The sequence below is a fragment of the Sphaerodactylus townsendi genome, linkage group LG09 (assembly GCF_021028975.2).
Source record: "Sphaerodactylus townsendi isolate TG3544 linkage group LG09, MPM_Stown_v2.3, whole genome shotgun sequence".
Lineage (NCBI taxonomy): Eukaryota > Metazoa > Chordata > Lepidosauria > Squamata > Sphaerodactylidae > Sphaerodactylus > Sphaerodactylus townsendi.
In genome coordinates this window covers 82,778,887-82,802,706 of record NC_059433.1, presented here as the reverse complement: position 1 = coordinate 82,802,706, position 23,820 = coordinate 82,778,887, and the positions used below count along the sequence as shown (strand labels likewise).

Genomic DNA, 23,820 nt, shown 5'->3' with positions numbered 1-23,820 from the left:
TGTGAAATACAAAAACATAACTCCTGAGCTGCTCTAATTATACTTTGTTTCTGTTGCTACTAGTTGTGCGTGTATCTAGCTGGAGCCACAGAGGGTAACCTGGAGCAAACGGCCGCTGGGTTCACATCCTGCATGCCCTCCCCCCCGCCCGCCACAAGACAGTTAGCAGATAACCCAACGTATTTAAATATATGGAACATCAGCATCATAGATGTACTTGGTTGGATCCAGCCAGTTCTTTTCATTCACTTCCATCTAATTTTCCCTCTTTATTACTGCCCCCATCCCATATGCCTTTGGTCCACAGAGATCCCATGATACCTATCGTAACAAAGAACACCCCCGATCCATTTTATAACAGGAAACTTGGTTGAATCCAAACCATTATATAGTTTACTATCTCGTCATTATGAACTCATGAACACCCATCAATGCTACATAGGTTTTAAAAAACCCTTTCAACTATTGGACTTCGTAACCACCAACCCTGAAGGTCAAAGGTCAGTCAGGCAAAAACTTGTCTGTCAGTTAATCCTTAGGAAATACAAACCAAAGTGTTGGAGGCTTTTCAGCCTTGGGAGTTCCTGGACGATTTAGCCACCTCTTACCCCCTGCTTTACACTCCTGCAACTAGAGCTGAATGTGGGACAACTGATCTTTAACATGAATGCGTAAAAGTTAAGCTTGGTCTTGCAAAGTTCATAGAACTTCACCAACATTCTCACTCAGCAAGAAGGTCAGCGTTAGAGTATCTGGGCCGAGAACAAAAGATTGTGGACTTCTTTATACACGGTGGTTCCCAGTCTTTTAGTACGAGACCCACACTGGCAAATTTAGTTGGTATGGTGACCCACTTAAATAAAAAAAATCAGAGCACATGCAAATCAATCAAACTGAAAACCTTGGGAACCACTTTCACAGGCCTCACAACCCACTTTTCGGTTGCGATCCACTGGCTGGGAAACTTTCAACTAAGCGGTTGATGGCTACTTGATAGGTGATGTTTAAGCTAGGAACAACACAGTCTTCCACTAAAGTTACAAAATGTTTCTGAGGGTTTGAAAACAATTTTTAGCTTTTTGAAATCCTTGCTAGAAGTAGAGGTCCCCCACCCACCACCCACACACATACACGCACGCGCACACACATATAAAATGAATAAAATAAATAAAATAAATCTATGTTATGCTACATTTCGGATTTTATTTTTAGAATGCTTCTTTTGTATAGCTACCATCTTGGCCATTACTTTAAAAAAATGTACACAAAATTTATAGAATTCTGTAGTCGAGATTAAACAAAAGGGCTGAAAGATATATTTTGGCTCAGGTTCACCAAAATTAGCTGGCAGTTATTTGGTTTTATTAAAAAAACAAAAAAAACCCCAAAAAGCTGGGCAAGTGCCCAGGATAAATTAGTCACCGTTGTTCCCCCCGGCACCACACGTTTTAGCTCAAGTTGTATGAAACAATTTTACAAACGCTGTTAACAGCAAATGCTTCAAATGCACGTCTATATGGGGATAAAATCATAATCAAACAAGAAAACCCTGCCAATCATTTTGAAATGTGTGGTTTCTGGATAATAGCCACCATGGATATTCTCAGCCAGCATTGATCAACATGGAAATGTCAACCATCGTGAAGCTGCTTGGCAAATATTCCTCCCAATGTGGGTGTCTGGAAGTCGTGCCCCAAGCTTGAACTTCTCCATCCAAGTTCAGAACAAACCCGACACCCCATAAAGCAACCGCTTCCAGGAGCACCCTACTGCTGCTGTGGGCAAATCCGTGCAACCAGATACCTGAACGCCTGTCTGCTACTGAGCCGTGTCCGACTCCACACAGGGTTCTTAGAAATTCAGTTCAACTTTTTCCCCCCTACATGCACGCGCACACACATACACACACACACACAAAACCCACCTGGAGACTTCAGTACGTAATTCTAGGTTATCAAGAAAGAAAGGTATTTTGCTAATGCAAGCAAAAAAAAAAGCCTCTGCTAAATTATTTTTCTTGGAACCCAAACAATGCTTATACTAATGGAAAGAACCACATCCAATCTTTAAAAAAATATTACAAATGGAAAGAACTTTTAGCCGTTCCAGTAAATCTGTGATATTGACAAGCTAGGTGAGGAAGAAAACGGTGCTGCTCTGGCCTGTAATTGTTGTTCATTGAGTTGTCTTCTGTGCAGTCCCATGTTTTGACTGCACACACGGAGATAATTTTTTAGCTTCTGTGACTAAAAGGGGACGCCTCGCACCTGTGTGTGTCAGCAGCTTTTCCTGTTGAATTGGAGTGTGCCTAAAAGGAGAGTCACCCCCTTTTTTTCAGTTCTTCTCCCACCTGTTGAGCAAGGCCCCCAAGAAACAACTAAAATCTCTCAGAGAGTTCACAGAGGGGCAGGAGGGAGTGAATGTGTACCTGCAGAGAAGACAGTCTGACAAACAAGTTTCAGGTAAATACAATGCTGTCTTCATCTTTGGTTTTCTGCGCAGTCCCACATTGTGAAAATAACAAGCTATTCACCAGGTGGAGGGCGCTGAGCTTTTAGTCAAACAGCTAATACAGGACCACTTTCCTAACCACTGCGTTTTTTCTGGCATGTGTACCCACAGCATAAAGCTGAATGAATGTGTCTGAAGACCATCATGTGGCAGCCTTGCAGATGTCCTGAGAGAGAAGCTACTGTGGAAAGCAGCAGAGATTTCTGTGATCTAATGGTGTGTGCTTAGAGTGACCGAGGGCAATCCATTCAGCCTGTTGGTAACAGAGTCTAATTGTATACATCAGTGGTTCTCAACCTGCGGGTCGGGACCCCTTTGGGCATCGAACAACCCTTTCACAGGGGTCACCTAAGACTCTCTGCATCATTGTTCTCCATCTGTAAAATGGATAAATGTTAGGGTTGGGGGTCACCACAACATGAGGAACTGTATTAAAGGGTCATGGCATTAGGAAGGTTGAGAACCACTGGTATGCACAATCCAACAAGACAAAACCCGAGAAGATGCTGACTATCTAGTATGCGGACCAGAAAAACAGAGAATGGCTCTTCCTAATTCTTAGTGTGGTGTAAATAATGTAGTAAAGCCCTCTTAATATCCAAGCTGTGCAGTGTCCTTTCTGCAGAGGAAAGGGGGTTGGGAAGGAACACAGGTAAGGATACTGAGAGATGGAACCCAGACATCACAATTCTGTCTAAAAAAGAATTACTTAAGTCATTGAGTAAAGATCCTTTTTAATTACCGGTATTGTACCTTGTATGTAACTGCAAGAGAAATCCACCTTTTTCTTGATAACGCTCCTGGGGAATGCAGTATCTTTTGAAATCTTTACAACAACTCTTCAAGGTTGACCAACGTTACTATCTCAGTATTGGGGGGGTGGGGGTGGAGCTGAGAATGCAGCAAAGCAAATAATGTAAGGCTAGTTAACTGGGGTCTTCCCAATTATAACTCATGTTCTTAATCAGAACGCAACATCCTGTTTAAGGCATAAAAGACTCCTTTGCTGGTCTTGGTTTAAAAACTAATTATTCTCGAAATTGCCATGTGTGTCTTGCAGCTGGTGATAACAGACTGCTGCCTTGTTCCAAGAGACGCTGCGGCGTACACTGTGTTCCTCTTGCGAAGCTCGCTTACACGGCGTGGTCAAAAGGTGAAGCTAATTGGGCAGATCCAACGATGTCACATGCAATGAAAAAATAGCCAGTGATGGATAATTTCAGCCAAGAAGTCTAATTCAGACACTCATGGATCAGCTACAAGTGTGTTAAGTACCAGAAATTCAATATGGATTAGCATCTGGCTGCCTTTCAACCTTTGTTTTAAAAAAAAGATTGACAATGGCAGAATTGCTCAGAGACAGCTCTAAAACTCGTGCTCTGGTCATTTGCAGAGATTTTCATCACTAGTAGTTAAAAACAGAATGGTGGATCACATGATTGCTATGTACTTCTGAAAAAAAACACTTAACATACACACACTCACACCAGCATAAGAACAGTCCTGTTGGATCAGACCAGTGGACCAGCTAAATCAGCATTCTGTTTCATCATGGCCAACCAGTTCTTCTGGAAGGCCAATAAGCATAAGCATAAGCATTTTATTGTCATTGTGCAGGCACAACGAAATTTACAGCAGCAATAATAAGAAAATGAGTTTGGATTTATATCCCCCCTTTCTCTCCTGTAAGGAGACTCAAAGAGGTTTACAATCTCCTTGCCCTTACTTCTCCCCCACAACAAACACCCTGTGAGGTGGGTGGGGCTGAGAGAGCTCTGAAGAACTGTGACTAGCCCAAGGTCACCCAGCTGGCATGTGTTTGAGTGCACAAGCTAATCTGGTTCACCAGATAAGCCTCCACAGCTTAAGTGACTGAGTGGGGTATCAAACCCCGTTCTCCAAATTAGAGTGCACTTGCTCTTAACCACTACACCACACTGGCATATATACACCAAGGCTTTCCCCTGATATTGCTGCCTATTCAGATGTTTACTGCCTCTGAATGTGGAGGTTTCCTTTAGTTGTCATGCCTAGTTGCCACTGGTAGACCTCTCTGCCATGAATCAGTGGAATCCCCTTTTAAAACTGTCAATGCCTGTGGCCATCACAACATCCTCTGGCAGTGAATCCCTCATTTAACCACTTATGGTACAAAGAAGTGCTTCTTTTTGTCTTCCCTGAGTCTGTTACTCATCAGCTCCATCGGATGCCCTTGAGTTCTTGTATCTTGGGAGAAGCATAAAAGTTCTCTGTCAACTCTCTCTACCCTGTGCATAATTTTTAAAACCTCTATCATTCCCCTTCTTAGTCAGGTCTTTTCTAAACTGAAAAGTCCCAGAAACTGGTCTAATTGCCCCTTATCTACGCAGGTCCCTTATGCAGCTGCAAGGTTTATTTTATAAGATGAAATTAAGAAACACAGCTGCACAGGAGATTTGCAAATGTGTAACTGCTGTTAAATGTACTCAATGACACAGATCCTACACAACTGTGAAGTTTTTTTGTCTCACTTCCCCCCTTTTCTCAGCAGCCTCCCAAGATCTCTGGGAAATGGATACTGCAGGGTGTGGAAGCCAGGCAGACGGAATGCCATAAAGCATGAGAGAGGAAGAAATCATGGCCATTTCCTTTTTCATGATTCTTCCCCCAGCACCAGAGGCTCTACTGGCATGCAAAGGAGGTAAGGGCAATTCTGTCAAACTTCTCTTCATGGCAATCCCTATGGTGTTTTGGATGCTAGGCTTCCTACTCTGCTGCTGCCCCCCTCCCATCAGCTTTCTGCAGTTCTCTTCTGGGGAAAGGAGAGAAGACCCACCAATGGAGTTTTCGTTGTCTCCTTCTGTACCCTCAGACCACTTATTCCCCTTCTTGGGCGGCAACAGGTTTTTACTCAGTTCTGTTTCACCTGGTTCGTCCATCCATAAGCAATAAGCTGTTTTACGCCAAAGGGAGATCTTGTTTTCAGGATTCCACAGAAGCTTACAAGCCCGAAATCCATTCTTAAAACAAACAAGAAGTACATGGTGCAAGTGGTAGATCTGCCCAGATGTCCTTAAAAATCAGAAACTAAACTTATACTAACTTTATTATAAATTGGGCGGCTTCCCACATTACCACAGGGAACGTGTGTCATGAGGTTTTTAAAGCTCATCAGGGGGCCACCACCATCAGGGTTGATTTAGCCAGTTGGTCATGCTGGCAGGGGGCTGATGGGAATTGTAGTCCATGAACTTCTGGAGCACCATAGGTTGGCCACCCCTGATTTTAGTGTGTTTGGTTGCCACAACAAGACACACCCACTGTTTTTAGGCCTCCGTCAGGTCCAACTCAGGCAAGAGGTCAGGAGTTTGGCTTAGGGCTGCCAACTCAGAGTTGGGAAATTCCTGGAGATTTGGAGGTGGAGCCTCGGAAGAGTAGTCTTTGTTCAGGGAAGGAAGCTCAATAGGGACATAATACTGAGTCCACTGAAGCTACCATTTTCTCCAGGGGAACTGATCTCTGTAGTCTGGAGATCAGTTGTAATTCCAGGAAATCTGCAAGCCCCACCTGGAGATCGACAACCCAGGCTTGGCTTGGCATTAGTTGTTGGCAGTATGGGTTCAGGAGGGAATGCCAGTGATGTCTCATGCCACCAAAGACTAGGGGCAAGCCGAGCACTTGCAGCGTTTCAGAGCCCTCCACATCCCACCCCATCTCTTCTGTAGCTTTGGCCCTCCAGAGTGTTGGATAGAGAGGTATTTCACATCTTCCATAACCGGACCCTTTAAACTGGTCGTGCCTAAAACATACGCCCTACGAGTGCAAAACAGATGTTGTATCCCTGCACTACAACCCTATCTTTAAGAGGGATAGTGTGCAGTATCTATGCAAACCTCAGAAACAACCCTTCATGGATGAGGTCAGCATAGAAATGGCACAGACTGCACATCATACTTTTCAGCTTTATTAGCCCAGACTATCCTGTTTTCATTCAAGCTCAAAAGCGAAGCAGGATCAGTACTTGGGTGGGGAGAACACCAAGGAAAACTCTGCAGAGGAAGACAATTACAAACAATGTATCGTCGAAGGCTTTCACGGCCAGATTCAACTGGTTCTGGTGGGTTTTCTGGGCTGTGTGGCTGTGGTCTGGTGGATCTTGTTCCTAACGTTTTCTTAACTCTTCTTCTACTACTACTGTTTTGCCTGCATCTGTGGCTGGCATCTTCAGAGGTGTATCACAGACTTCCCTCTGTGATACACCTCTGAAGATGCCAGCCACAGATGCAGGCGAAACGTTAGGAAAAAGATCCACCAGACCACAGCCATACAGCCCAGAAAACCCACCAGAACCAATTACAAACTTGTTCTTCTCATTTACTTTGAATGGCCCATGAGATGGAACCCCATGAGTCACACCTCATGCAGTCACTATTATGGGTTGGTTGTGATTTGACAACACACTTCTCCTTACCTTAGATCTACGGTTACAATGGTTCCCCCTCCCCACATTGTACTCATGTGTGCATATATTCGTACTGAAAATACACTTGAACATCTAGCTTGAATATCCAGCTTATGACTGTGGGCCATGAAAGCTTATACCACAACAAATCTGCTTGTCCTTAAAAAGCACGAGTCTCCTTCTTAGCTTTAGTTTTGCTGTGGCATAGCTATCACTCAGTAACGGGGGTCTCCACGATCCCAGTCCAGCGCTTTGAAGGGATCTGACACCAAACGTGTGAGAGTGGCTCAATCTGGGAGTTATTAAAAAAGAAACTGGTTTTTTCTCATTCTTGAGGAGACTCCATTTGAGTCAAATCAACAAGGAACGAGGCAAGTACTTGCTTGAAGAGATCACGTAGTTTTACCAACATCCTAGAGCACTTTTCTCTTGTCTGCATGACGAGGCATGAAATTGATTAATGAACATAGATTAATTATTGAAAATTCAATCCAGGCAGCAGGCATTGCCTGATATGTGATTACACAGTCTTAGAGCAGATTATCCAATTAATGGAGTGTTGCAGGCATGGAGAGATGAGTCTAGAGATTGCTGAGCCCCAGAATTATATCCCTCCCATCCTCACATTGTTGTTACTGGTGATAGGATCTAACCATTAGCTATGCTTGCTTCCTCCTTACAAGAAGAGTGTAATCCATCCTACAGTCTCGGTTTGGCTTTGCCCTGTTCAAGAATTTATACTAGGCAACAGCTTTATAAATTGTGCCATTGTGGGCAAAGATTATAATCAGCTTTTCACTGACTAATTTGATAATTTTCTTTAAATTTTCCAGATGAAGTAGAAATAATCCTTTTGATTCAGTAGAAGATTTAAGAGGTTACAGTGCAGTCACAGAACAGGCTAATGCAACAAGACCTTCTATGTACGTGTGCGGGTATGTGTATTTTCATTCCTATCAACATGGATAATTTCTGGGGCCTTCAAATTTCAGGTGTACTTAAAAAAAAAATCCTCTCAATGTTGAAGGGTACAAGTTCCAAAACACTGCAACTTAGATCAGATTCAGGCACAGTGAGTTGCTCTCACACAGGCTAGGCTATATGGGGAATCTATTGTTCTTTGTTCAAGTGATTCAGCAAGGTATATAGCTATGGCAGCACACAGATGGATAAAATCTGTGGCACCCTTTCATTGGTCGTCTGAGACCACAGTTCTGTTTGTCCTATGTGAGGTTCATATAATTATGGAACTGGCTGGTACTTTTTTGGCATAACGCACCAGCTGCCTTCACAAACCGTGCCTTTAAGTCTAGCAGGAATTGTTTTCAGGAGTTGAGGCCAGGTCAAAATACATGCTTTCATTAAGGATATGTATGCCTAAATTTTTTTAAGCTGGATATTCACTTGCTTAGGTTGAATCACAGTTAGATTAGCAGCAGAATCCTACCCTTGAGTTTTCAGATTCATGCAAATCTACACACATCCAACAACTGCATTTAATGTATTGTCGAAGGCTTTCACGACCAGAATCACTGGGGTGTTGTGTGGTTTCCGGGCTGTATGGCCGTGTTCTAGCAGCATTCTCTCCTGACGTTTCGCCTGCATCTGTGGCAGTCACAGATGCAGGTGAAACGTCAGGAGAGAATGCTGCTAGAACACGGCCATACAGCCACACAGCACCCCAATTGCATTTAATTTTTTCCCCCTAATGCAGTTCTGACTGCAGCCACTAGGGGCGCAGGGAAGGCAGAGAGCATCGCAGAGAGTACTATCTGACTGCTGTCGTGGCCTTTCTACAAAGTTTACTATGAGATCAGGTTCCATTTCACCCATCAGCCAAACCACCTCTTGAGCAAAATAAGACCAGTCTTGACTGGATGCATCCTTCTAACACAGTGATTATCTATGGTTTCCCTCTTTCTTTAGTTCCACCCAAGTCCTGCACGGAACTTTCAAAGGGGCAGTCCTATTAGTGTGTGGTAGCAAAATAACTGTTGTCTTTTCCTACATTTCTCTAATTATTTTTCTTCTTCGTTTTTCTCTCTTTTTTCATAATCTACCATTCATCTATTCCCCCTCTGTCTCTTTCTCCCCCCCCCCCAATTATTTTTTAAATCTCAACTCCTCATCCATCCTGGTTTTCAACTTAGAATGTATTTGATAGTAATATAACAGTAAAATTTTGTTAATATTATGAACAGAAGGGAGGAATTAATATCTCCCCATAATCTATCAAAGCAGTAAAAGGAGATTTTCCCTTCCTCCTTTACACGCATGATAACATAATGTTGATCAGTCTTTTTGTCAGCAAATGAAGAAGAAGAAGAAGAAGAAGAAGAAGAGTTGGATTTATATCCCCCCTTTCTCTCCTATAGGAGTCTCAAAGGGCCTTACAAACTCCTTTCCCTTCCCCCCTCACAACAAACACCTTGTGAGGTGGGTGGGGCTGAGAGAGCTCAGTAAGCCTTTGTATTGTCAAAGGCTTTCACGGCCTGATTCAACTGATTGTTGCAGGTTTTCTGGGCTGTGTGGCCATGGTCAGGTAGATCTTGTTCCAAATGTTTCACCTGCATCTGTGGCTGGCATCTTCAGAGGTGTATCACAGAGAGAAGTCTGTTAGCACCTCTGAAGATGCCAGCCACAGATGCAGGCAAAACGTTAGGAACAAGATCTACCAGACCACGGACAGCCACACAGCCCGGAAAACCCACAACAACCAAAAATTCCAACATCGATTTGTTTACTTTATATCTTGCCCTTCTCAAAGGGAATCCAAAGCAGTTTACATTGTTCTCCTATCCTCCATTTTGTTCTCACTACAACCCAGTGTGACAAGCTAGGCTGAAAGTATATGATGGGCCCAAGGTCACCCAGAAAGCTTCAATGGAAGAGTGGGGATTTGAACCTAGGTTTCCCAGATCCTAATCCAACATTTTAACCACTACGCAAGCTTCCATTGCAAATACGATGAAGGAGGGGGTCTGGGGATTCATGGTGGCTCTCGGTTGTTCTGCATTCATGAACTTATTAGGTAATCTTGGACAAAACTACTAAACCTGTTTGCATTCACCGAAACTGCAACAGGCTAAAACTGACAAGAGCCATTTGTTTGACTAACAAGATAATGCATTTCTTTGTTAGCCATTATAAGGTATACTGCCAGAACAAAATAGTTCCATATTAGGTTACTGGTTTTCATCAGGCAAAACTTTAATGTGGATGGCAGCACACTCCTGTCCAAAACATGATACCGAAGGAAAGTGCCACATGATTGCATATCATGACCACATGAACACTGGACAGACACAATAATTCTTACAAAGAACTGAAGATGGTATGACCATGTATGGTTCAGAAGCAATGACAAATGAGAGTTGATCGTTAAATGAACAAGTCTGAGGGATCCTTGGTTCCTTGTTCTTCCATCATCTTCCCTCTTCTTGAACAAACATTAATCAAACGTTTCTGTATTTGAGGCAAAGCACAGTTGATAATTATGTTGCCACCACAAACTATGGTCAGATGCCTGCTCTTCAGACCAAGATTTCAAATTAGGCTGAAAACATGGTTTAGATTCCCGGTATGAGGACCAGAGAACAAGCCATACTTTGTAGTTTGGAAGAAATGACAAACTGTGGTTAGTTATGAATGCTGAAATATTTGATTATGAAGCCACGTGTGAAAAGATGAGGAAGAGGAAGAGAATACTTAAGTCTCATGTTCATGTAACAACAAAGCAGAGTTTACAACTTTATCTGAATAAAACCAGTCACTGTTATTCACATAAATACTCTGTCCCACTGTTGTGAGCAAACAAGTTCTGTATATTTAACTGCTTTAAAATTATTTTTTTAAGCATGAATATGAAGCAGAATGAACATGTTCACTATGTACAAAAAAACTCCACTATCACTCACTATGAAATTAGATCAGGTTCAGGTTTAATATTCAGAATCAAATTAGATCGGATTAGAAGAGCATTAAATTAAGCAGGCTTAGGACAGCTATAAACAGAGGACATATATGCTCTGTTGTATAACTTTGTGACACTGAAGATGCAACAGTCTTGTGGTTGCTGATTAGAAAGCAAAATTAGATTTAAATGTATTTGCCTTTACAATGGGGGGAGATTAGGAAAAAAATACTGCTCAAACCAAGATTGTGAAATTTGAAAACTGGATTAATGAAGCAGCTGGAGTCCAGAGAGGAAAGGATATCCAACAGGTTGAAGAATTCTGTTGTCTGTAAGTTGCAACATTGCACTGGAAAACAGACTGTATGTAAGGCTGAGAAATACTACCGGTAACACAGAAATATTAGCAATGCCTGGATAAAAGATAAAACTTGACAGCTATGAAAGATTATGGTGGTTCAATGCCATAAAGGGATAGGATTTGCTCAAAAATATGCAAGACTGACCACCATGCAAATACCATGCTATTAAGTAGGGCAAATACCATGCTATTAAGACACCTTTCCAGTGCCACCTTGGAGTCTTTTTTCATTCACTGCTACAGCACACAAAGGGCATCATATTGCAGGCAACCCTTATTCAAGGCAGCTGGTCCAGAAATCAACTCCAGGAGATGCAACAGCTCAGTTTTATACTTTAAAATCATTACAGAGAAGATGACAAGGGTGTGATGCAGTGAGATAAACTGGAAGGGTAGATGATCCCTTGTCACACTACAAAGGCACCTGAATATTCATCCGTACGAAACTCACCAGAACAAAAACATACATAGTGCAATAGTCTGCCTTGAGTCTCAGTGAGAAAAGCAGGCTACAAATGATGTGAAGAAATAAATAATAAAGGTTCAGGCCTCGCTCTTTTCATGCTCTACCAATGTTGCCACTTAAAGGGAATTATTAATGAAGGAAACTTGGGGAAAAATAACTCCTTACCAAGGCTAAAATGTATTATCGGCCTTTCCTCCACATCAGCCCTTCATTTAGCTGCAGGAGTAGACAAGGCAGAAAATGATGATGGCAGAACAATGAACACTCACATTGTCTATAGATGCTCTAAGCATAGGTGTCAAACTCAGGCCCTCCAGATGTTCATGGCCTACATTTCCCAGCAGCCCCTGCTAGCATGGCCAATTGGCCCTGCTGGCATGGGCTGATGGGAATCATAGTCCATGAACACCTGGAGAGTCTGAGTTTGACACCTATGCAAGGTAGAGATTTTCATTGGTGCAACCTAAACACCAACATATTGGCAGCTTTATGGTTGTGGTACAAAAATGCTGAAAAGTTTTGAAAAGTTTTGAAATTAACCACCATGGGGATTTCAAAGAAGGCAGAAAAGCAGCCATTTCAGAATAGAAATATTTTTTTTCATTACAGGAAGCCCCATTACAGGAATTTCCCCTATCTCTGCCTGATCCTTCTTACAACCAGGAAGAACTAGATAGAACCTTATTTGATTCCACAAGAATGATTCCATTATAATGAGTTCCATTATTTAGTTCCTCTGAAATAAAAGGTGTTCCACTCATTGCTATCAGTTTGAATAGTAAAGCTGATGGTCGTACGTCTATCATGTGGACGCTGCCCTCACACAAGGTAGGGATTTCTGAATATTGGAAGGATTTTGCTAGGAATGCAGGAAAATATCACTTTGCAAATTCAAAAACAAAGAGGATGCCATCACTGAGTGGCCCAATACAAGCACATCCACTGCCCCCTATGAAGAACAGAATGTTGAGGGTACTTGAGGAGCTATTTAAACAATAAATAAATAACAAGAAATTTAACTTGGCCTGATAAAGTCTCTTACTGGTTACAATATTCTGGAAAGGGAGATCTGTGCTGTGAAGACATATTTCAGTCATTTATTTGATACCCTGTGATGAATAAGAAAAATCTTGACATTAAAAAAAAATAGCCATGACTTATACACAAGTTTCCAACCACTTATTACCACTGCCTATTTGCAGACATATGCACAACTTACAAGAATGTTTTACTCTAAAATGTCATCCATAGAGAAGAGACTAGTTCAGCTCATTTGTTGAACAGTTCCATACTGTATAGTCTTTGAGATGTCATTTTTAAAGGTATACTTAAAAGGTTCAAAAAGTTAGGGGGGGGGATTGAATGTCATAGGCATGAAACAATACTTTCCAAAAAGTTTACACTAAAAAAAGTACATTACCATCCTAAACAGAGTTACACCCTTATAAATCCACTGGCTTAGATTTAGAAGTAAGCAAGAGGGGGGAAAATAAGCTTAGCACAGTTCTGTTTGCACAAGATCGCATGTTAACATCTAGTGCTTCTCTGCACATAGTGCTCAGAAATTGTTTGCACAAGATTTCATTCAAGTGAGGATACAATAATTCTTGACTTAGTTTTTTTTAACCATTTTGAGCACACCAGAACCTCCCCTTCATTCAAAAATACGACTAAGAGGGAGAATGACAGACACTGATAAGATTATTGGTGATGTGGAAGGGGAGGAGCAGCAGTGGCGTAGGAGGTTAAGAGCAGGTGCACTCTGATCTGGAGGAACCGGGTTTGATTCCCAGCTCTGCCACTTGAGCTGTGGAGGCTTATCTGGGGAATTCAGATTAGCCTGGGCACTCCCACACCTTGGGCTAGTCACAGCTTCTCAGAGCTCTTTCAGCCCCACCTACCTCACAGGGTGTTTGTTGTGAGGGGGGAAGGGCAAAGAGATTATAAACCCCTTTGAGTCTCCTACAGGAGAGAAAGGAGGAATATAAATCCAAACTCTTCTTCTTCCTCCTCTCTCACCTAAGGTCCATGCCCAGCCTGATGAAGGGAGCTTTGCCTCTCGAAAGCTTATGCCCTGGAAATCTTGTGCTCCTGGACTTGTACCTTACTTTTCTACCGCAGACCGAAACACCTGATCCTAGAACTCAGAGTCAACTTTGCAAATTTCTGGCAGTAGATTTGGGACAGTCACTTCTATTATACAATGTGTAATTATCTCACATAATTCACTAATTCAGGACCAGATGAAACCTTTTTTTAAAAAAAAAAGCCAGAAAAAACTCCTAAAAATTAAATCTGCAGAAAGTCTGGAAGACATAAGAACTACATAACTGTCCATTGGTAACCAAGCTACACCCAAAAACAGATGACTACCCTTAAGCGGGATGCTTTCACCTGTGAAATGGAAAAGGGTTTTGGCTTCACTCACATGGAGTCATCCATTGACAAAGCAGCCAGCATTTTGAGCAAGCTGGAAGAGAAGAACCCAAAGGTTCTGTTAATAGCAAGAGCTACGATGTTAAAATGAAGATAGGCCATTAATCCAGTTAAAGTGTTTTCTTCCCAACGAAAATCCTTTCTTGGATAACATTCAAAAAAAATCATCACTTTAGAAAGGTTTGGAACAGATGAAAAAAGCATTAACTGATTTTTTTTAAAATCAACATTTCATAGCACTCTGAACTATCTGTTGACTGAGAACGTGAGACATTTTGAAACATTACATATATCCTGTTCGGTAGAATTTTAATGTTATAATGTTAGGGCTGCAGAGCTTTGCTCAATGGGATAGTGTGTGAGGAAGATATGCCATCCCTAATTGGATAGAAATTAACATTTTAAAAAGCCGCCAGATCAAAAGACTTTCCTAGAGAACTACAACTTGTTTCAGTTCTCTGTGTCTGTCTATCAAAATCTCATGGTGATGTGAGAGAAGTTTTGAGCCACTGATTCTCATGTTGAATGGTACTAAGAATGAACAAATAAAAAGGGAATATTGACAAGACCAAAGTAATGATGTTCAGGAAACGTGAGGTCTAGAAGGATATTGTGCTTTTTACTTTTGCTGGGTTCAGCTGCCCCTTTCCTGACTAGGGATTATACTGGACCCAGCATTACTGCTAGAAAAGCAGTCAAACACAGATGCAAACAAATGCTTTCAACACAGTTTAGCACAGAAGGCGGCCCCTACCTTGACTTGGCCAATCTGGTCACCTGGATCCATGTCATGGTAACATCAGGACTAGACTACTACAATATACTCTACATAGGTCTCTCCTTGAAGTCCACTCAGAGACTCTAATTGGTGCAGAAGCTTGGTTATTACCAAGAGCTACCTGAATCACGCATATTACACCCATTCTTCAATCGCCCCATTGGCTTCAGCTACTGGGTTCAATTAAAGGTAGTCGCTATCACATACACAGACCTTCATGGCCTTGGACTCCCCCTATCTGCAAGACTGGGTCTCCGCCTATGCTCCACCACAGCAAGTTCACTTCACCAAGCAGCGACTACTGCAGGTACCACTTTGAGAAAGATCCACAACTGCCCATACACATACGTTCTCTGTAGTGTTCTCAAAGTAGGGAACGCCCTGCCAGGAAGGCTCTCGTGCTTCTGACATTCTGCAAACTATGTAAAATAGAATAATTCTGAATGGCATTTTTATAAAAGCAATATGGCAACGGTATAATGGAACGGCTCAGTAGATGTTTCGAGGAAACGAACAGGTCTGCGGATTTTAGTGCTGTACATGGTATATGTTATTTGTTGCTCTATGTTGTCATTTTGGGCCCTTTGTGCACTCACCTCCTAAAGTGCAGCTGTGAGCCTCGTGTTGCGGCTTGCTTTGCATGAAGGGAAGTCTCAGCAGAGAAGTGTCCCCTACCACGCAGATCCAATCTGCCATTTTGGCCACTCACCTCCTCCAGTCCCCATTCTAGGCAGTCTCCCTCTGGAAAAGTTGCTTGTCACTTTTTTTTTTAACGCCATCTGTTGTCCATTGCAAATGCAATAAACCAAAGAATTTTTTGCGCGAAAATACCAAAAACACCTCTTTGATCCTGGCTGAAAGCGTTGTTTGTGGCAGATTTTGGGGACGTACATTCAAGAATTCAGTTTGTTGGAAGTATCGGTGACCTTTCCCCAACCCTCATGCAGGTCATTGTCCTTAACAGCATTCCTTTCTCCTTGATAGATCATGATTGGCCTTCCCCATTTTGTGCTTAAAACCTGACATAAATATTTATCCCATCTATACCTCCATCTGCCCCTTTCAGAAATCACTTAAAAAAAACAAGTAAAAAAGAATGCTGGTGCAATCGGTGTTAGAAGAAGGTGCTTCGCACATGAAGGCATTTCTGGAAGAGCGTAAGAGCTTGATTTTTGATTAACAATTTAACAATAATAAATATCTATAGCTTTGCACTACAGTGATTGCTCAGGGGCTTAAGGCCAGGCTACAAATATCTGAAGGGTGAAAATTGCTGAAGAAGAACAGGAATATGTATTGTGGATCCCAGAGGACAACAGTATGAATAATGGGATGGAAAGGATTCTGGCAGCTAAAACTGATTTGTGGGGGAACCTAAACAGGAAGATTCACTAAGCTTGTAGAATATCCCTGCCTTGGGAACACAAGGCAAGCTCCATTGCTAGAATTCTTAAAGCCAAACAGGAAGAGACACACCAGACTAATGGAAAGGGGTATGTGAATATTTAGCAAGGAAAAGAGGTGGCAAGGAACGGGAAAAGGGAGCTTGCTTGTGGGCCGTGCTGAAAAAAATCAAGGCTCTTTGCTGGGGACCCTTCTGGATGGTCCATTAGTAAATAAGAACATAAGAAAGAGCCTGCTGGATCAGAGCAGAGTCCATCTAGTCCAGCACTCTGCTACTCGCAGTGGCCCACCAAATGCCTTTGGGAGCTCACATGCAGGATGTGAAAGCAATGGCCTGCTGCTGCTGCTGCTCCTCCCAAGCACCTGATCTGCTAAGGCATTTACAGTCTCAGATCAAGGAGGATCAAGATTGGTAGCCATAGATCGACTTCTCCTCCATAAATCTGTCTAAGATTCTTTTAAAGCCATCCAGGTTAGTGACCATCACCACCTCCTGTGGCAGCATAGTCCAAACACCAAGCACCAATCTAGCCACTGGTCACTGCATTACAGCATCATCATATTGAACAGCAGTTTATAAAAAAGGACCTTGCCCATGTGGAGTTGCTTTGCCCTAGAACAGTGGTGGCAAACCTATGGCACTCCAGATGTTCATGGACTACAATTCCCATCAGCCCCTGCCAGCATGGCAGGGACTGATGGGAATTGTAGTCCATGGACATCTGGAGTGCCATAGGTTCGCCACCACGGCCCTAGTAACAGCATTATTCTTTCTGAAAGGGAAAGTGGTACTGTAATTGAGAATTCTTCCAAAGCCACATGCAGTAGATAGGATGTCAAAGTAAAAAATCTATGCCTGCTGACACAAATGCAGCTCCCGCAGTGATCACTGTATGCAAGGCAGACCACATAAATAGCAAAATGAAACATAAACAAAATGAACAGAAATAGGAAGCATATGTCTATAACGCACACATATTTGACCCCAGATCACCAAAAATATCCTCGCTTCTTGTTCTCAGTTTAATCCATCAAAATCCACGAGTGTCTTTGGTTACACCATCTAATACTTACCCTACACGTAGCTATAAGTTTATAGACTATTAGGAAGGGAGGTTATCATCACCTCATTCAACATATTTATAGAGATTACTGTTCTTAAAGTCACTGAACACAGCATTTCCCTTACTACTTCCATGAATCTCCTCTACAGTTCAAAAACACCCCAATTGATCAGAGAACAAAAAATAGACTGAAGTTGTTTTGTAAGCAAGATGGTCAAACTGTGTTTGACTTCATTGTTCCAGAGAGGGCATGGAATAAAGAGCATGACCTAGCGCCATAACAAGGTGATCAGGAAGCTCAGGTTGGAGCTGTGTGTCCCATGACATGAACAACCTGCACATTACAAAGGTGCACCTTTGATCCTGTTCCTGCTCCGTTTCTTTTGCTCAGTACTATCAAAAACTGAAAAGCAGGGCCTTATCTTACAATGGGTTCGATCCAGAGGATCCATTGTTAGCAGAAGAACTGTCCAGCAATAGGAGTCTTGTCTGATGCAAGACAGTTGATTGGGGAAGGTTCCTTTCACTGAAGGAAAAGTGGCTCTCCAAACAGAATAGAATCCAACCAGTTAACCCAAAACCAAGTTCCACAGGTCCTGACCTGTATAGTACCAGGCTAGCCCAATCTCGTCAGATCTCAGAAACTAAGCAGGATTGGCTTTATCTAGTATTAGATGGGAGACCTCCCAGGAATACCAGAGAAGGTAGGCAATGGCAAACCACCCCTGAACATCATCTCTTGCCTTGAAATCCCTGTGGAGTCCCCGTAAGTCAGATGTGACTGAATAGCCCACATTTTTTTTTCCTTAGGTTGTGTCAGCATTCAGCCTGAGGCAGTAGGTTCAGGTACCAACAAATCAAGATGGCAAAAGCGACCAAGGGCTTGTCCAAGTTTTGAAAAATAAGACAATGGGAAAAGAGCCCATCAAAATTTCTTTGGCATTCAACATGCTTACCTCCAGGACAGTGCCTCAGCGCCATTTTACATCTTCTGGACTCTGCAATTGTTGGGCATGGTATCGTGTCCTTTGCTGGCTTTTTCACAATTTGCCTTGTTCTTGTTTCCAAACCCCACTTAAATCCACATGTCTTGTTATTTCGGCTGCACGTTCCCCATTCGCTCCATGGACCCACTTCGCAGCCTTCTGAGGAAGCCAACAAAAACACAGGCGTAAAAAAGTTAGCCCCTTTTTGGTGCTGGAATTCCCATGTTGGCCTTCAAAAACACATAGAAATACAGTTGGGAGAATCTCAACTTCAGCAATGGCGGGTTTCATGATCTTGTCACATAGTAGGGTGTGGCCTTAAGGTAGCATAAAAAAGACTCTCTCAGAATTCAGTGCTGAAACAGGGTGGAAATGTGACCTCTATACTTCAGTGACATGTTAATTCGTTTGCTGTTATTTCTATCCTTGCTTTCAAAACCAATCATTTTATCATTCTAATTCCTGTAAATTACGGGAAATTATGATCTTGCCTCTATTTCCTCGTTGAAACCAACACGGGGATGGGGAGGGAAGACTGCATGGTATAGATGATCTTGTTAGATCTCAGAAGCCAAGCAAGGTTGGCACTTAGGTGGGAGTCTATTAAGGAAGGCTCTGCAGAGGAAAGCGCTGGCAAACCACCTTCGCTTTTCACTTGCCCTGAAAGCTCTTTGCTGGGGTTGCTGTAAGTCAGCTGCAATTTGATGGCCCAAGCAAAGGAAAGCCAGCTCCACGTTTTTGTGACTATGTAAACTAACAGTCTGTGGCTGATGGGAGCTGGGGAGTAAGAAGAAATTGACAAGGTCTCACAGCCGTAATATGGGTATGTGCAGTTTGTGCAGGCCAGGCAAGGTCAGAAATTTGCTGCCTCGGAATGGGCGTGTAAACATGAAAAGAATATGCAGCAATATGCATTCAAAATCCATGGCTGAACAGTCAGAGCTTTTTCCTAAGTTTGTAAAGTTTAAAACTGACTTGCAAGTCACCAAACTCCCAATAACTTTTTTTCTTAAGAGGTGATTTCATAAAGAGATGCTACATGGTTTTCTTTTTCTGTTTTAAGTGCAAAGAAAATCAAAACAACTAGGCAGTGGATTGCTTAGAGCATCCCTGTGATTTACTTGGAAGAAAGCCATCAGGTTTCAGAAACCAAGATTCCCTGGGAACCATTACTCTTGATTTATTAACGGTAAGAAGATGAATTGCATTGCTCTAACTTAATTATGGCACATTAACGGTTTCCATCTATCTTATGCACCAAGAACCCTAGCCAAAGAATTTATGCAGTGACGTAATAGGTGAACTTGTAAACCTCAGCTCAATAACCAGAAAGGTTAGAAAGTTCACAGGAGACTCATACAAAAGGCATTACAGCCCCCAAAAATTATACACAACCCAACTGGGCAAAGCGGAAAATAAATTCAGACCGCACTCCAAAGTCACCCAAAGGCCGCACCACAAAAAAGAAGCTGTCGATTTGGAGTCCATATCCTACAAGCACTTACCCACACATTCCATTGTCTCCTCTAAAGGCGCAAAGCCCTCAGGGCATTCCTCAAAGCATCGGCCCCGGTAGCGATAAAATCCAGGTTTGCACTTGGTGCAAAAGTCTCGACTAAAGCAAGAATCACAGTTCTCTATTCTGCATCCTGAAAGGGAAGGGAGACAAAACACACACACAAAAAGGTCAGTTTTTCAAGCTCTTTTAGCAATAAAATAGCATTGCCGCCACCCCGGAACAACAAAAAAACATACGGAAGGCTGCCAACTGAGGAAGGAGCAGGTCTTGACAACATGCAGGACCAGGGCTTCCTTCTCCTGGAATTTGAGGCTCTGACCTACCTCAATTCCATTCTCTCCTGATGCTTGGGATGGTGCGGAGAAATGCACAAAATGTGAATGGAGGCAACATGAGATATAGTACTACACATTAGAGAGGGAGAAAGGGGAGAATTCATCAAGGGGATGCCATTTTTGTTCACAATATTTAAGTCTGCCCTCAATACCATTAGTGGTGTCAACTAGGAAAGAGAGTAGAGGTGTGGTTCAGTGGTAGAGAACCTGTTTTGCAAGCAAGAGTTTGATCTCCAAGAAAAAGGATTATGTAGAAGATGATGTAAAAGACCTCTAATACCCTGGAGAGCAACTGTTGGTCGGATTATTATAAAGCAACGCATTTTCACATATTCAAGTGTCTAGGTAAACTGAAATTTAAAGTAAGATGAAATACCGTTTTGATTTCCAGAAGCCAAATTTCTAACTTGCAAGATTTTAGGTTTTAAATTTTAGTGTATGTTAGTGTATGTTATGTATGCTACTTCTGACTATGTAAAATGGTACACAGTGCACACCTTGATCCCAAATCTGTGGGAAAGCAACTGAAAAACCACATAAACAAACAGCCTGCATTTAAATTGTTAAGGAGCAGCTGCAAAACATTCCTAATTCACAAGTGAGTCAGTTCAATAAAAATGGAAAAATTATCACAGAATGGTCCTCTATCATTTCCAACCAATACTAATATGCGCACGAAGTCATTTGCTAACCATTGCTTTCAATAAGAACATAAGAACTAGCCTGCTGGATCAGACCAGAGTCCATCTAGTCCAGCACTCTGCTACTCACAGTGGCCCACCAGGTGCCTTTGGGAGCTCACGTGCAGGATGTGAAAGCAATGGCCTTCTGCTGCTGCTGCTCCTGAGCACCTGGTCTGCTAAGGCACTTGCAATCTGAGATCAAGGAGGATCAAGATTGGTAGCCATAGATTGACTTCTCCTCCATAAATCTGTCCAAGCCCTTTTTAAAGCTATCCAGGTTAGTGGCCATCACCACCTCCTGTGGCAGCAGATTCCAAACACCAATCACATGTTGTGTGAAGCAGCAATATTAAAGCAGCAATTGGAAGCAGTGTGACCCCTGCACCATTGCCACCAGCACCACACAAAGGGGCATGGACAGTGGCGCAAAGGCACTTACCTCAGCAGCAGGGCACTGTGCAGTTCTGCAGAACCTGAATCCAGACATTTGCTCCCACACTGTCACTTCTGGGCCACAGGAGCCAGTACCAGAATGGAGGGGGTATACATGGGGGCGTTCCCAGGGGGGTTAGTGGTTTCAGCTTGGGAATGCTCCTTTTTTGTGATGTGGACATACACCATCAAAAAGTGTGGCGTAGGTCTTTTCTGAAGATGGGCTTCCCTGGGAGAGAAAAGGATTTCCCCCTTCTCTCCTGTTGCCCACCCTACTGATGGTTCCTTCGGAGGCAGTGGTGAGGCGCTATCCCCAGCTGCAACTCTCCTGCCCCACCCCCTCTTTTGATTGGGGCTGCAAAACATTTTTATCATGTGTTTTGGCTTTGCCTTTATCATCTTCTTGGGTGTTTGATACAGCCCCCTTTCCCATTTTTTAACAGTCTGGAACAAAAAGACGTATTTTGTTTTCATTACCTGCCATATAGTGAGACATAATATGATCTTTTGCTGTGAACTTCCTTGACAACCTTTTCTCTCTTTTTTTGTGCTTGCAAGAATTCCTATTGACCGGGATGTTCAGAATTATATTCTGTGAATTATATTCTGTGAAATGTCAGTGGTTCCTTTTCATTTAGTTAGCATGGGAACTGGAATTTCAGCTTTCTTTGTGGACACAGGTCTGAACACCAAAGGCTGTTTACATGTAAAATCAATTGCAAGGCAGAAAAGAGCAAAAAAAGAAAAGTATGTATTCCATCTTCTCAAGCTTTAGGGCCAGTCTTTACTGTATTTGAGGGCCTTCTTGACCAGAAAGCTCCATAAAATGCTCAGCTGATATAAAGCAGTTGCTCTTATCTTTGACTGAGCAAGGGACTACAATACAATACAATATAACTTTTATTAGGCATATCGGTGCAAGGGATTACGGTACTTATTTTAGTGAGAGATGGTTGGGGACTTCTGGACTATCTGTAGTTTGTAATATCCAGCAGAAAATAACGGAAACAAATATGGACGTTTACATTACGGACCAAATCTGCTAACTCTAAATCAAATTCCTAGAGAATTCTGTACCCCAGGACTTGGCACTCAGAATAACAGCAGTAAAAAAATTTAAATTTACTGTGGATCAGGATTGATTTCTTCATATTTGTGGCTGTATGTAAAATTCTGTTCTGTTGGACACTAGAAATTGGATCCCCCTGTGCACAGTGGGACAGAAGAATGAAAAGATGATTATGGAAATAAAACTGTCCATCATTCGCTGGAAAAGCTGTTGTCTTTCCCCAATATGTAAAGTATATAAAAATAAGTAATAGGAACATGACTTTGGATTTTTTAAAAATTTGGGATATGTTTATTACCAAAGACATTTCAGAAGTATAAAAAGACATACTGACTGAAACAAAGCAAACAAATTAAGACTGAGAGAAGTGAAATATGAAGTTTTGTAAGCAGAGTCAAAAATGATCCTGTTTCTATGGGAAGGTAATTATTTTTTATAACTAGTATGGATTTTTTAAAACTCAAGGAGACCTTAAATACTCCTGGAATCACAGTATGAATTCTAGCTATTTGCAGGTATCACTTTGCCTCTTTCAAATATAAAATTGACTTAAATTTCAATGTCAAATCAAAACTAAATCCAAATAGATGAAAGCAAGAGAGATTTTAAAGTATTCTGATTCCAATGTGTAAAGAAACAATTTGCAAATCTAGACTGTTACTATTAACCATGGAAAGCAGACAAAATATAAACTCGAGTTTCTTTCCCAGCAATTAAGTTTTCAGAACAACAAATGTTTGTTAAGTCAGGCATCAAAACATTTTAGGGCATTTTTAATGATTCAGTTCAATTTACTGGTCAACTAAAGACTTATTAAATACTTCCAACAAGAAGCCACACAACATTAAAACACTGAGCACAGTGAGTTGGATCCAACCAGCTTTTCTACTAGTGAAAGAGGGAGTAGAGGGTCCGCACCATCAACGAAGAGCTAAGGAAATTACGGTTATTACATGAAGATTGTAATAAGGAGGGAAAATAGGCAAGATAGAGTAAAAAGAGAGAGCTGGATCCACAGTCCATCAACTTCATGATCAACTACATAAATCTCCTTGAAAGTTTCTAGGACACACTAGTATTATTGGATTGAGTTCCAAAAAATATTTTAAGTTTTAGGAACAAGTTTTTCTGAGTTCAAACAAAACCCAAAAGATCATTTTTATTTAATTAAAGATAGATCTGTTCTTACATGTTACCATTTAGGCTCTTTTCAAGGCAGGGATCACCAGTAGATTGTTGTTGGCAGAGTGGCTTTCTGAGGAAGTTTGAATTGGAAAATTTTCCAAATTTAGGTATGGAATTTAAATATTGTTAAGCCAACTTTATATTTGCCTGCCTTCTTTTGGTAACACATCTAACATGATGCATTTGCAGCACAACAACCCTGGCATTTATAGATAAATAAACTATATTTCCATACAT

The 23,820-nt window shown here is 41.9% G+C and overlaps 1 protein-coding gene across 4 annotated transcripts in view; it reads right to left on the bottom strand.

Annotated features, from left to right (window-relative positions):
* The window catches only part of RSPO2 (R-spondin 2), a 126,129-nt gene that overhangs the window by 27,511 nt on the left and 74,798 nt on the right, over window positions 1-23,820 (bottom strand). For all 4 annotated transcript variants that reach the window (XM_048508315.1, XM_048508314.1, XM_048508316.1 and 1 more), the window contains exons 4-5: window positions 19,866-20,009; window positions 18,331-18,519 (exon numbers count right to left, since the gene is read on the bottom strand). In XM_048508315.1, the coding sequence (XP_048364272.1) occupies window positions 18,331-18,519; window positions 19,866-20,009 (333 nt within the window). The remainder of the gene's footprint in view (window positions 1-18,330; window positions 18,520-19,865; window positions 20,010-23,820) is intronic.